The following is a 14,931-nucleotide window of genomic DNA, read 5'->3' on the forward strand; positions in this document are numbered from 1 at the left end:
GATTTAATTTTACATATCAGCCACGGATTCCCCTGTCCTCCCTCCTCCTGCCCTCCCCCCCAGCCCACCCCTCATTCCCATCTCCTCCAGGGCAAGGACTCCCCTGGGGATTCAGCACAACCTGGTAGATTCAGTTCAGGCAGGTCCAGTCCCCTCCTCCCAGGCTAAGCAAAGTGTCCCTGCATAGGCCCCAGGTTCCAAACAGCCAGCACATGCACTAAGGACAGGTCCTGGTCCCACTGCCTGGGTGCCTCCCAAACAGTTCAAGCTAATCAACTGTCTCACTTATCCAGAGGGCTTGATCCAGTTGGGGGCTCTTCTGGTGATCGGATGGCCAAACACCCTAACTGTTGTGGTAGAAATCTCATCCAGTGACTGGTGGAAGCGGATGCAGAGATCCACGGCCAGGCCCCAGGTGGAGTTCCAGGAGTCCAATCGGCGAGAAAGAGGAGGGATTGTATGAGCAAGAGTTGTTGAGACCAAGACTGGAAAAAGCGCAGGGACAAATAGCCAAACTAGTGGAAACACATGAACCGTGTACAAGTATTTTGATCTTTCTGCCTTCAACTCTCTCTTCCCTATAGCATGCTCTCTTCCCAACTGCAGGTTCTCTTTTTAAAATAAACAACCCTGAGTCCAATTATTGTCCTTGTGCACATGGCTGTGGGGCCATCCGCTGGAGCGTGGGCAATCTACCAGTGGACACACCCCCAAGAGAAATGACTTCTCTTCCTCCATCAGCTGTCAGCTTCCAATAGCTCTCAGCTGGGAAAGGCACCTCATGAACCCCTCTCCCATTCACATCAGAATTGGGACCGGTTTGATCTTGTGTGTGTAGTAAGTCCACGGGCGCAGCGGCCATCTCATGTCACAGTGCTCTTCTCCATCCTCTGGCTCTTACATTCTTTCCGTTTTCGTACTCCACAATGTTTCCTGAGCCATGGATGGAGAGAGAATGATGCAGCTACCCTGTTTAGGGCTGAGCACTCAGTATTCACTTTTTCCCAGCACTTGGACTGGTTATGAGTCAGCGTTAACTGCTGCCATCGCGAAAATGAAGCTTCTCTGACCAAGGTTGGGAGCAGCACTGACCCATGAGTATAAACATGCATATTTAGAAGGCGGTTGGACAACATGACCACTAAAGCAAAACAACCATTGTGGGTTGCTCCCTGTGACCTGTGACATCCCCAGCCATGGCCATTGGAAAGGTTTACAGTACCAGGCATGAATTCCCTCCTGTTTAACAGGTTTCAAATAGAATCAAAGAAATTGATTATCTCCACAGAAGTCATGCCACTATTGCAGATTTAGGCACATCTTGACTGACAGGTCAATATTATAGCAAAATGCCTAGGTTTTAATTACATGGTTTGATAAGTTTTGTCAAGTACATATATACCCAGAGCACCAACCCTCAGATTAAGATCTAGAACATTTCTGTCATCTCAGAATGTTCTCTCAACGTACCTTCCCACTTAAAACCCTGCCTTCCTCAGAAGCAACCTCTGTGCTGACATCTGTCACCCTAGAAGGGCAAGAGTGATTTTAAAATACCAGGTAACACACGTCTTTGAGCACTTTCCTACATTGTGCTCAAAGGAGGACTAGGCAGGTGGAAGGAAGGTCATGATCTGATTCTCAAAGCTCAGAGGCAGATATGGGCAGATGGGTGTACCAGATCATTACAACACAACACAGTGTTTTAAGTCTCGGAGGGCAGAATGGCAATGGTGTTCAGGGACATAGCACTTAGGAGAGTGTTGTGGGGGTGGCTCTGACTCAACAAGGGTGGGAGTTGTCTTGATCCCCACAAGCCTGGGTGTGGAGGCCCACAAGGGTTTCCTAGTGAGATCTGAGCTTTTTTTTTTTAACCCAGCAGAGCTGCATTAGAGGTGGCTTGACCATGTGCATGGTTTCTAGGTGATTGGAAGGGTCTACAGTTGGCTGAGCTAGGGGGGAGGTCTTTTGCTCCACCCCTTGGCATTCCTATAAATAGCCCTTTAGCAGAGACTGGACCTTAGGTAGATAAGGATCCAGCCCCCCCCCCCCCCCCCCCCCCGCAGGCTATCCTGTGTTTCTATCTGTTTCTCTCCCCTCTATCCTTCTATCTAAATCTCTTATCCCTCTCTCCTCAAGAGTACCCTTGGGGGCCGGGCAGTGGTGGCGCACGCCTTTAATCCCAGCACTTGGGAGGCAGAGCCAGGTGGATCTTTGTGAGTTCGAGGCCAGCCTGTTCTACAGAGCAAGATCCAGGAAAAGGTGCAAAGCTACACAGAGAAACCCTGTCTTGAAAAACCAAAAAAAAAAAAAAAAAAGTATACTTGGGTATAATGTGGGAGCCCAGTTGGCCTGGCTCCCACACCTGGGACACTGGCAATATGAGGGGACATTTTTGACTGTCACAAGACATTGCCCCAAGGCATTCTTCTGTCACAAGGCGTTCTTCAGGTAGAGGCCCAGGCTGTTGCTAAACATCCTAGAGGGCCTAAGGGAAGCCCCACAGCATAGAATTTCTGTAACTCCAATCTCCCATGGCAAGTCTACTAGGAAGCCGTCCTTTGAATAATGGGAAGTGTTGATGCAGCCTCAGCAAGCAGTTTCATTCCATCCCATATCTGCATGTGCAAACAGAAGGGCTTAGATCAACTACAATGACATTCAAAACAAAACAAACAAACTTCTTTGTAAATGAGACACTTAGGACATTAGCCTGAAAATTTTAAATTAGTGACTATACTTTAGCATAGAGCAGTTGTTTTGAGCAGCTTACTAAACTTAAGGTACTACATTTTTTTTCTTTCAAAAACTGAAAATGTCTTTAAATATGAATAGGAAGAATTTCTGTTTATAGTTAGGTTTTGTGTTACTCCCTGCCTTTCAGAATTAAACAGAGATAAAAACAATGTCCTTTTTCCCCTCCGAAACAGAAGTACCTTTAGACCTATTTTCACAACGTCTCCTATTAAAAATGGATGTTACTGCTGTCTGTCAATAACCCCGAGTGCAAATGCACCATAATAAGTGCCTTAGCGGGCAGGTCTCGTTTTAGGGTTTGCTGATGAATCCATCATAAATGGGAGCTTACCACAGATGAAACTGATTGAAAAGCAAAACAAGGAATAAAAGCCTTTTTCTTGTGTTTTTTTATAAGTGTAAAATTCTTTCAGGCAACTTGAGCTGGTTGAGGGAGTGCTTGGACAACCGAGTGGGGGTGAACGGCCTGGACAAAGCTGGAAGTACAGCCCTGTACTGGGCCTGCCACGGGGGCCACAAAGGTACCGCACCCTGCTAGTGACACAGTTCTGTGCGGTTCGAAATCGCCTGGACCTAGGGAGCCTGTTGTCTTAAAATGATAAAAGCAATGCTGCAGATCCTTCAGAGCATCCGCCAAAAGCTGTGTTTCTGGAAACTGCAGAGCAGTGAGGTGGGATGTGGCTGGTGAGCCCCACTGTGCAGATCTCTTGAAAGGCTGGGAACTTCTTCTCTCAGGCTTCAGAATGTACTAGAAAACACCAGTAACAGGATAACAAGCCTACCGTCACATGCCACAGGGAAGGCTCAGTTGGCTCCGGTAGCTTTTCCCTAGCTATGCTTTTGGCCCTACATTTTAAATTTAATGAAAAATTCAGAAGTACCACACTGACTTGGGTCTGCAGTTCTGTGGCAATCAGTAATAATGGCATGTCGAATTCTATGTACTTCATTGTAGCCCAAACTCCACCCTTCACTCTTTCCACCAACTGAGCTATACCTTTGGATCTGAAAATTTTCTTTTGTAATCTACCCTTTTAGGGTTTTTTTCTGAATATAAAATTTGAGGAACTTGTAAGAATTTTCTTAGAACATTCTCCTAATAAGTCTTGTCTTTTGCTATTATGATGTCTGCTTTTACAACGTTCGCTGTTTTCGTCTTAAGAAACTCCTTTTTCTGTTTGAATTGCAGACATAGTGGAGGTTCTGTTTACTCAGCCGAACGTGGAGCTGAACCAGCAGGTGAGACTGCCTACCGTGGGGAATGCATTTAAGTACACCCATCTCTTTCTCATTGACACAGTGCAGCTTGTGCATGGAGACAGTATTTTGGTTGAAATTCGACAGCACACGAGTTTTGTTGTTGCGAGTGTGTTTTTGGGATGTGGTACTGGGGTGTGAAGCCAAGTCTTCACACTGTTCAGGTGTGCATCAGAGAGCTATACCCTCAGTCCTTTTCTGGTACTACAGCACATGTTGGAAATAATCAACTCACAAAGAGAAAAGCTTTCCTTCAGTCCCAGTTTGGGAAGTGCTGTTGCATGATCAATTGGCCCCATTGCTCTTGGGCTGGTACCAAGGTGAGCGAGCACATGGTGGTACAGATCGGCTGGCTCACTGCATCTGCGGTGGACAGTCTCACCACCCCATTAAGCACACACCCCAGGGAACGAAGGTTTCTCACTTGCCCCTCTCTCCAAGACTCTACTGCCTCCTTCTGGATAGCAGCATGCCAGGGATCTCTGGGTATGCTTAAGATCCAAACCACAGCAAGGACCCTTCCTTCTACTGAAGGCTCTGCTCTCTTCCAGACTCAAACGTGAGCCTTAGGAGACAAGCTCCCACCACTTCTAACCTTGGCAGTTTGCAGTCTGTTTGTGACCTGTCTTTTTCCCATTGGAGTCTGTGTCTTTGGTTCTAAAAACTTAGAAGGATGTGCCTTAGTGCTATTTTTCCCTAATGGATGCAGTGAATTCTTTTAGCCTAAGAAATCACCTTATTTCCTTCCCTACATCTAACCACTTTCTTTGCTATTTTGATTCTACAGGTTGAACCTCAGATTTCTTTTTTATCAGAGATTTCTTCATCTTTATTCTTTTTTTTTCAATGATTTCCTTTTTTAAGTTTTTAAAAAAATTTTATTTCTATGTGCATGGGTGTTTTGCTGACCGGTATATTCACCATGTACATGTAGTACCAATGGAGGCCAGAAGAGGGCATCAGATTCCCCAGGGACTGGAGTTGCAGACAATTATGAGCCTTCATGTGGTTGCTGGGGATTGCACCTGAGTCCTCTGGAAGAGCAGTGGGTGCTCTTAACCACAGAGCCATCTCTGCAGCCCCACTTTTATCTTGATTTTTTTTTTTAATTCCCCAAAATTCTATATTCATTTTATATTGCTGTGTAGCAAATTCCCAGGTTTAGCAATGTGTATGGGGTGGGTTGGAATTCTGAGCATGACATCACAAGATTCAGGATCTCACATTGTAAAGCCCAGGTTCCGTTAGAACTGTGTTCTTGAGAAGCTTGAGGTTCCTGTCTAAGCTCACTACAGTTGCTGAGATTTGAGCTTTTCGCCCCTGTAGTACCTACTGATGACCTCAGCTTTTAGATGCCACTTCCTTCTGTCAAGAGTTCACAGAATGGCTCTTTGCCGTCCTCCTTGCGGCTAGTAGGTGGTGGTCTTCGCTCTGCCATTTAACCTTTGTTTTTAAAAGCCTGCCTGACTAGATGTGGCCTACCCAGAATAATCTCCCTTTTGGTGAACCCAATAAATATTGTCTACAAAGTGATGGGCTTTTTATTTTTTAAATACAAGGTCTTACTATGTATCTCAGGCTGGCCTTAAACTTGCTGTGTAGACCAGGCTAGACTTGAACTCACAGAGATCCACCTGTCTCTCTTCTGAGTGCTAGGATTAAAGGCATGCACCACCATGCCCCAGCCAACAGAAGTGATGGCCTTTATATTCTCTGGCTTCACCCACACTTGAGGATGACAGGGTTGTATATGGGGTCTGTTGGGGGACAAGCAAGATCAGGCATTACAGGAGTCATCTGAGAAGTTTGTTGACTACAAGCTCTTATTTCACTCTTACTTTTAATGACATCCTTTTCTTGTCTGATTATATAAAACCATCTAATATGGCTGATATATTAATATTGCTTTTAAAAATGTTCTCTGCTGCCGGGCGGTGGTGGCGCACGCCTTTAATCCCAGCACTCGGGAGGCAGAGCCAGGCGGATCTCTGTGAGTTCGAGGCCAGCCCGGGCTACCAAGTGAGTTCCAGGAAAAGGCGCAAAGCTACACAGAGAAACCCTGTCTCGAAAAACAAAAACAAACAAACAAACAAACAAAAAAAAATGTTCTCTGCTATTTACTGTGCTTTTCTCCCTAGGAGCTTTTTTTATTTTGTTTAAGTTGACCTCTACTCAAACACTTAAGCTGTTTTCAAACACCCAGTGTCTTGGTTCATCCATTTGTCTGTGATTGGAAGCTATGTGCTCTTGGTGGAGGATGGGGTGCCTCTTAATGGACTTCTCCATAGGGTGACATGATGAGGCCCCTCCTGTGTTACTGAGTATGCTAACATAAATACCACTCCTACCCCTCACTGTGGGGCCATACTGTTTGGCAGGGGTCCTGCACTCTCCTGGCCGAAGTCACCACCCTTCCCTTCACCCTTCCCACTGGGCAATGAGGGTAAAAGCAGCTGAGTGAAGGATCTCACTGTTCAGTTTACAGGTTTTCATCCAGCTGGCTTTGTCACCTTCTCTCCTGCCATTGTGCATGAGCTGGGGAACTCTGGGAATCTCTCAGCAGGACAATTCTACTGCTGTTAGTGGGACATCTGCCAGTAATTGGTCCAAGGGGTCTAATGATGTTGTATGAATCCATTTGGTCACTCCTGTTTTCTCTCCATGCCTCATTCTTGTCCCGTGCCTCTAGGAATCTTCAGTTCCTGACTTTTTCTGGGTCTCTTTGCATCTCCTGCCAAGGCCTCTCTCAGCAGGAGCCTGTGCCTCAGCCTGTCTCTGCCACATTAGTTTTGCTGCCTCCGGCTTCCCAGAGCAGATTTTCTCATTGCTTGTTGTTCCTCTCTCCTTTGGAATTCCATGTGGTTCTGGAGCTTTTCTCTTAATTTCGATTTACAGGGACTAAACTTACATTGCTCTCTTCATCCAGTCCACTTTGTATTTTTGTAACACTGTTTTCCCTTTCTTTTACCATAGAACAAGCTGGGAGACACGGCTCTGCACGCAGCTGCCTGGAAGGGTTATGCAGACATTGTCCAGTTGCTACTGGCAAAAGGTAAAGTTTTTATTGAATTGACCTGATATTTGCTTGCCTTGAAAAATAGCTCCTAATGAAGCAGGCCATTTAAAATAGTAGGAAGATTAAGTCTCCTTCCATTAAAGCTGGAGTTTTAACCTCTACTCTTATCTATAGTACATCATTATTATAATTGAGATGAAATTACTGGGGTACATTTATGGTACTTTTTACTGTGAATTAAGACCTTGATAAACTTAAAAAGTACATACAAACGTATTACTTTTAGAAGGAACTTGCTATGCATATCTGTAGGAATGAAGGATTTTAGGAGGAAAGGTTTTTCAGGGCATCGTGTCCTGGGAAAGTTGGTGAGGCTCATGTTTGCTTGGGAGAGCCTGAATAGATAGCAGAAATGCTGTAGCTGCTCTTGCCTAAGCTGAGCCAGTGCTGAGGTGTGAACGAAGGATGCTTTGATCCCATTTCTTGCTTCTGTGTGATTCAGAGCAAGCAGCTAAATCAGGGACTGCTCATCCATTTGTCTGCTTGTCCCATAAATATTAACTGCTCTTACAGAGGGCTGGCCATGCATGCCACTCAGGGGCTTGGCCCAGAGGGCAATTCTGTGGAATCTTTCTCCAAGCCACAATTTGTAGATTCTATCTTTAGGAATCTTTAGGGGCAGTGTTGTAGAATTTATGAGCAAGGATGTTTTTGGTTGAAGTGAGATGATGATGCAAACCCCTGGTCCAAAAGATTATTCACCATGAGGACGATTGTTGGGTTTTCTTAAAGGTCATGCTGAAGGCTGTGCTGTCTAATGTGGCAGCCGTGAGCGGTGTGCTGCTGAGCCACACTTAATGTTTTGTTTTCGAAGTGGTTGCAAGCACCCATGGTACTGCGTACATTGTGGGAACTGTGGCTGTGATAGAAGGCGAGGAGGACAGTTTGACAGCAGCCCTCAGTATCACTTCTAGTGAACCCTTTAAGTAAACCTGTGAGCAAGTCCTTTGGGATGCTGCTCACGATAGTGTTGGAAATGATGACAATCAGGAAGAACTGACTCCTGTCATTAGAGCTGTGATGAAATCAGTTTTGGAACATCCACAAATTGCAATCCCTATAAATGTTCAGATACATCGAGTTTTGTGCATATCTAAGAAAAAATGCACCATTGTTTAATTCTTGTTAAGTTAAAAATGAAGCTATAAGGCTAACACGATGACTGAGCAGGGAAGGGTGCCTGCCACCAGCCTGGGGACTTGAGTTCAGTCCCTGGGACCCGTATGGTGGACGGGGAACACCAGCTCTGGCCTTCCAGGTGCAGCGTGACACAGGTGTCCACACACATACATACAAAGTAAACAAGTGGAATTTACAAATGGAATCACAGAGCAGCACAGGTGATTTGGCTTTGTGCACATGTTCATATGTGTGCAGATCATTGGCAAACACAGGGGAGACGGCTCAGGCCCACTGTAAGAGTGGTCACCTCTGAAGAGCTTAGTTCCGGGGAGTAAATCAACACTGTTGAGTACACTTCTGTATTTCTCGTTCTGTAACAATGCAGATGTCTCTGGATTCTGATGTAATTTGTAGCACCAAGACGAGGGGAAAAAATGAGTGGAAGAGGGCTTACAGGGACAATGAATTTGGGAACAATGAATTGCCTATGAGTTTTATTGTTTTGCCATTCTGCTGATTTGCATATGAATGCACCTGCAGATATAAAATATTAATCCCCTGACGTTCAACCCCGTGGAGTTTTCTAAAGGCCCTCATGAACTGAAGGAGAGGCAAAGGGTGTGCTAGATGGAAGCCCCAAAGCCTTCTGCTAAGATCCACATAACCCTTGGGACAATGGTTATAACTGTGGTTTAGGATTTACACAGGACCTCGTAATGGCCTCATTGAAAAGCCCTGTGCAATCCCTGTCACGTTCATTCTGGGCCATAATTGTTCTCTATGTAGCTTTGCCAAAGTGACTAACTTTGGTACAGAGGATTGGCTGCCTTGGTACAGAGGATTGGCTGCTGTGGTCCAGTCCTCAGAGACACATGGTTTCCTTTTCTTGTGTTGGAAGGTGCCAGGACAGACTTGAGAAACAATGAGAAGAAGCTGGCCTTGGACATGGCCACCAATGCAGCCTGTGCGTCACTCTTGAAAAAGAAGCAGGGGACAGGTATTGTTTTATGTCATTCTCCTTGTTGTGCTTATGACTGAGACTTAGCATCTTTCTATTTCAAAAGGGTTTTGTTTTTGTTTTTTTAAAAGATTTATTTATGGGGCTGAAGAGACAGCTTAGTGGTTAAGAGCATTGGCAGCTCTTCCAGAGGTCCTGAGTTCAATTCTCAGCAACCACATGGTGGCTCACAACCATCTATAATGGGATCTGTTGCCATTTTCTGGCATGCAGGTGTGCGTGCAGATAGAGCACCATAAAGTAAATAAATCTTAAAAAATTAAAAAGAAACAAAAAAATTTAAGAAAATAATTATTTATGTGTTTTATGTGTGTCTTAGTTAGAATTTCTATTGTTGTAAAGAGACACCATGACCATGGCAACTCTTATAAGGAAAACATTTAATTGAGGGAGCTCACTTACAGTTTCAGAGGTTCAATCCATTATCATCATGGTGGGGAGCATGGTGGCATGCAGTCAGACATGGTGCTGGAGGAGTAGCTGAGAGTCCTACATCTTGCAGGCAACAGGAAGTCAACTGAGACACTAGGCGGTATCCTGAGCATAGAAAACCTCAAAGCCCACCCCCACAGTGACATACTTCCTCCAGAAGGCCATACCCATTCCAACAAAGTCATACCTCTTAATAATGCCACTCCTTATGAGATTATGGGGGCCAATTACATTCAAGCTACCACAATGTATTTGTGAGTTTTGTCTACATGTACATCTGCACACCAGAAGATGGCATCAGATTCCATTATAGACAGTTGTGAGCTGGCATGTAAATTCTGGAAATTGAACTCAGGACCTCTGGAAGAGCAGTCAGGTCTCTTAACTGCTGAGCCATCTCTCCAGCCCCACAGAAGGTTTTATCCTCCCCCCCCCTTGATAAATGATTGTGAATTTTGAATATATACCACTGATGTAAATCAGATCTAGAGTAGAATAATAGTGTCAGGTAAGCAAATTTGAAGGCAGGCTCTTTCACGGTGTGTTTCTTCTGTTCTTTGCTGATAATGGGTATGCTTTCCACTCTCACATCATGGCTTCTGGGTGTGGCTGAAGACAGATGTAACTGAAATTCAAGTTCCCCACCCCATGGTTGCATTATGCTTTAGATTTAATGAGGGTAGCAATAAGTTGTAATTGAAATTATTCCAGGCTTTGCCAAAGATTTTAGAATCTATTCACAGTGTGTAGATGGTTTTGAAAATTTAAAGATGAGGTGTATTCTTTTTGTTTGTTTGTATTTTTTGAGACAGAGTTTCTCTGTGTAGTCTTGGCTGTCCTGGATTTCTCTCAATAGATCAAGCTGGCCTTGAACTCACAGAGATCCGCCTGCCTCTGCCTACCAAGTGCTGGAATTAAAGGCATGTGCCATCAACGCCCAGTTGAGGTGTACATACTTAAAGATTAAAATATAGATGTGGGAAAATAAATTTGAAAGAATGAAGTGAAAGTTATACATGGTGGTTATTTCGAATGAAGGGGTTGTCTTTGTTACTGTTCTGTTGCTGTGAAGAGACAACCACAACCATAAATCTTTTTCTGTTTAATGGAAAACTGGTTATATTTCTCTTTATTCTTTTGTTTGTTTTTGTTTTTTAAGACAAGGTTTCTCTGTGTGTAGCCCTGGCTGTCCTGGAACTAGCTCTGCAGACCAGGCTGGCCTCGAACTCACAGAGATCCGCCTGCTTCTGCCCCCTGAGTGCTGGGATTAAAGGCGTGCGCCACCACCGCTTTTTCCCATTAATTTTGAACCCTGTGGAAACTAATCCTTCCCTCCAGTGTCCATCACCCTGAGAAGTGGCAGCATGGCACACCACTCTGTACCATACCCGGCTCCTAACAGAAGCAACAACAGAGACACTCCCTAGTCCCCTCCTTGCCCATCAGAAACCCTCAGCATCCTTCCTCTCGTCAGGGCTTAAGGGAACCTCCCAAATTATCCTCCTTGCCCATTACCAAGTCCCAGCATCAGGCTGCCCGTGAACCTGTTGCTCCTCTTGTAGTACCCTCCTTTTCAGTTTACATACAGTGAAAACCAGCCTGGAGTTTGGTGTTTTAACCAGGAGTGAAACTGCTCTTTCTTTAAAGACATTCATTTATGGATGTGGGCTCTAGAGGGAATGACAGAGTGTTTATTAGCTTAGCTAGTGGTGCCTGCTACAGATTTGGGGAAAGCTGTATTAGCAACTATGTGGGAGAGAAACTAGAAGCCATGCTTGTTGCTGGCTGGGTGGCTTTTGCTTGAGGTCAACCTCCTGGTCCTTGGTGTCCAGTTGAGTGAGGAGGGAGGGCTGTGGCCTAACTTCCTTTCTCTGCCACTGACTTCCTGTTGCTAGACTAGTACCTTCAGAGACTCTACTGAGGTCTAAAGTTTCTTAGGCTCTGAAGGTTCTCATTCTCTGTCCCTTGAGCTGGGTCCTGACCAGCAAGCTATCTTTCTAGCTTGGTAGGGTTCTCTGCCCATCCTCCTGTACCCTCTGCAGAATCGGGACAAGTCACATTTCCGGTGTAATCTGGGCTGTGCTAGTGAGAGAGTATGGTCGGGATACCTTGCTGTTCTGCAGCAGTTAAGCTCTAACAGTCCATTTGTTTTTGAGTTGCTGGAAAGTGTAAGAATTTGACACCCCAGCCAAAGAGGCAGCAGTTAGAATAGCTGTCTTCCTTTTGACCCCTGTTTAAGATTGCTTTAATATTTGACAGGGTTGTAGCTAGAGTTTTCCTGCCTGGCTCACAGTCAGGACAAATCTCTCTCACCTGCCAGTCCCACAGCCGCTCAGACCCAACCAAGTAAACACAGAGACTTATATTGCTTACAAACTGTATGGCCGTACCAGGCTTCTTGCTAACTGTTCTTACAGCTTAAATTAATCCATTTCTATAAATCTATACCTTGCCACATGGCTCGTGGCTTACCGGCATCTTCACATGCTGTTTGTCATCGTGGCGGCTGGCAGTGTCTCTGACTCAGCCTTCCACTTCCCAGCTTTATTCTCCTCCTTGTCCCGCCTATACTTCCTCCTGCCTGACTACTGACCAATCAGTGTTTTATTTACCAACCAATCAGAGCAACACATTTGCCTCACAGAACATCCCACAGCACAGGGTCCGGCTTTTTCATTGATTTTTTTTTTTTTCAGTCTCTTGCTTCTTTGTATACTTAATTTGTCTGAAATGAAACTTAGGCATCTGTGTTTTCGCTTTCCTTTCTCCCTCATTAGTTATCTTTCTATCACCTGCCTTCAGGTAAGGCACAGGCTGTGGACTGGCTGATGTCACTTGTGAAGGGGTTGCTGGTGTGCTCCCTGCGGGCCACAGTGCATGTGGCGGTTTGCTTTGTGCAGTGGCAGTCAGACACCTGGCCTCCCTACCAAGTGCCTCACTCTGTCAAAGGGCTTGGCAGCCTCTGCAGGAGTGATGCTTCATAGGCTGAAAAGCAATGTTGGGAAGGGTTTCGGGGACCCCATAGTCCCTCAGTCAGAGGGGAGATGGTGTTTTGAATTGTCAAAGGCACTGAAAGTGAGGAAAATTCTGAACCGTTTGTGATTTCTTTGTTTTGCCTCCTTCCTGTCTTCTCTTCAGATGGGGTTCGAACGTTAAGCAACGCCGAGGACTACCTTGATGACGAAGACTCAGACTGATTCCTCCCGGAGCTGCTTTGATGCCTAAACTCCTTTTGCTTTTGCCATTCCAAAACCTTGGTTGTTTTGCCGGAAGAGTATTGATAACCGTTCTTTTTTTTTTTTTTTTTTTTGGTTTTTCGAGACAGGGTTTCTCTGTGTAGCTTTGTGCCTTTCCTGGATCTCGCTCTGGAGACCAGGCTGGCCTCGAACTCACAAAGATCCGCCTGCCTCTGCCTCCCGAGTGCTGGGATCAAAGGCGTGCACCACCACCGCCCGGCGATAACCGTTCTTTTTAAAGTCTGTATGAACATGGCACTGTTGCACTGTGATCTGTGATGAGTCGGCATGGCACCGGTGATTCTCACCCGTGGCTTGCCAATAAGCGCTGGGATACTTTGCTGTATAAAATGCATATATGTTCACCAGTGTAGAACAAGAGAAGATTATTTCTATTTATCAAGCTAAAGGAATTTTAATAATTTTTTTCTTTTAAAAAAATCAGGATTTTTTTTTTAAAGTTCTTTACCTCAAGGAATGGGATGTTTTGAGTGGGTTTTTCAAGGGGGAAATGCTTATTATAACGATAGACCAAAACTCTCAACAGAATATTGTCAGCTCTTCTGACAAAAATAAACATTTAAAGAGTCTTTGTTATCTGTTTCTGTGCTATCACTCACTGCTGGTAAATAAATAAAGCTTTTTGTACTCAGGTAAGAACTGATTTTATCTTACTTTTAGATTGCATTTTATATTGGTTAGCACAGAGGAATCATAGTTGTGTTTCACTCACGGCTTCCCAGATCATCAATTGCATGTCTTAGAAAAGATAAAATTTTAATAGTTACAAAATACTCAGAATGGTATTCAAGGTAATACTTAGAACAGAGAAACTCAGTAACCTCATTTCACTTTGATTAAAGTGTGGAAGCTTTAAAAAATCTTGATTTCCACCAGGTGGTGTTGGCACATGCCTTTAATTCCAACACTGGGGAGGCAGAGTTCAAGGCTAGCCTGGTCTATAGAGCGAGTTCCAGGACAGCCAGACTTAAACAGAGAAACCCTGTCTCAAACAAACAAACAAACAAACAAACAAACATCTTAATTTCCTTATGAAAGCTGCCATAATTTTCAGTGTGGTGTAGTTAGGAAACATGAGCATTTCTCTCTCAGATAACATTTGTTTTCTCATAAGGGTTTGGATTCTTTTGCTTTGTCAGGTGACATAGGGAGCATTTTGCAGTACTAACATGACACTTCATTAGAAGTTCTTATTTTTGCTGGGCAGTGATGGTGAACGCCTTTAATCCCAGCACTGAGGAGGCGGAGGCAGAGACAGGTGGATCTCGGTGAGTTCAAGGCCAGCCTGGTCTACAGATTGAGTTCCAGGACAGCCAAAGCTACACAGAGAAACCTTGTCTCGAAAGACCCCCCCAAAAAAAGAAGTTTTAATTTTGTGTCACTGCAGAAATATTAAAGATGGCACGATCTCATCATGTGTCTAGATTCCCAGCCCAGGGCCCAGAAATATATTTCCAAAAATTCACTGTTCATTTCAAAAGGCTTATTGGTCATGAGAAGAAAATTTGTGAAGAAGGAAGTGGGTCAGCTCAGGAAATGAATAACCTACGTAGGTTCACCTTCTGGCTATAGCTGGTTTCTCTCTGTGGGTTAGGTCCCTTGAGAAAGGTACCCGGAGGAACCAGGTCGAGGTTAACCAATTTAGTAGAAAAGAACCCTTGGAAACATTAACAGCAAAGCATGCACTCAGAGAGTAGCTGAGGATGGTACCATAGTCTTCAAATAAATGTGTTTCTTTCTGGTTGTTTGAGATGGCGTCTCACCAGACCATCCTGAGACTCACTGTATAGCCCAAGCTGTCCTCAAACCCTGCCTTTGCCTGCCAAGTGCTGGGATTGTAGGCATGAGCCACCACGCCCGACTTGTTAATAAATTTAATCTAGCCATTTGTATTTCTTTATAAGCAGAAATGGAAGCATAACAATTCCTTCCAGAAATGTTCTCTCTTCCCATAGTACTTGGAAGGCTTTTTCACTGAAACCCGGCATGTGCCTCAGCAAAAAGCTTTTAGA

The 14,931-nt window shown here is 44.6% G+C and overlaps 1 protein-coding gene across 1 annotated transcript in view; it reads left to right on the forward strand.

Annotated features, from left to right (window-relative positions):
• Ostf1 (osteoclast stimulating factor 1) overlaps window positions 1-13,488 on the forward strand; it is a 55,799-nt gene extending 42,311 nt beyond the window's left edge. Inside the window, exons 6-10 of the mRNA XM_059259870.1 lie at window positions 3,171-3,278; window positions 3,947-3,996; window positions 6,988-7,066; window positions 9,111-9,209; window positions 12,801-13,488. Coding sequence (XP_059115853.1) covers window positions 3,171-3,278; window positions 3,947-3,996; window positions 6,988-7,066; window positions 9,111-9,209; window positions 12,801-12,859 — 395 coding nt within the window. The 3' untranslated portion in view covers window positions 12,860-13,488. The remainder of the gene's footprint in view (window positions 1-3,170; window positions 3,279-3,946; window positions 3,997-6,987; window positions 7,067-9,110; window positions 9,210-12,800) is intronic.
• Window positions 13,489-14,931: the final 1,443 nt, after the last annotated feature.

This window comes from Peromyscus eremicus, chromosome 1 (genome assembly GCF_949786415.1).
Source record: "Peromyscus eremicus chromosome 1, PerEre_H2_v1, whole genome shotgun sequence".
NCBI classification, from domain to species: Eukaryota; Metazoa; Chordata; class Mammalia; order Rodentia; family Cricetidae; genus Peromyscus; species Peromyscus eremicus.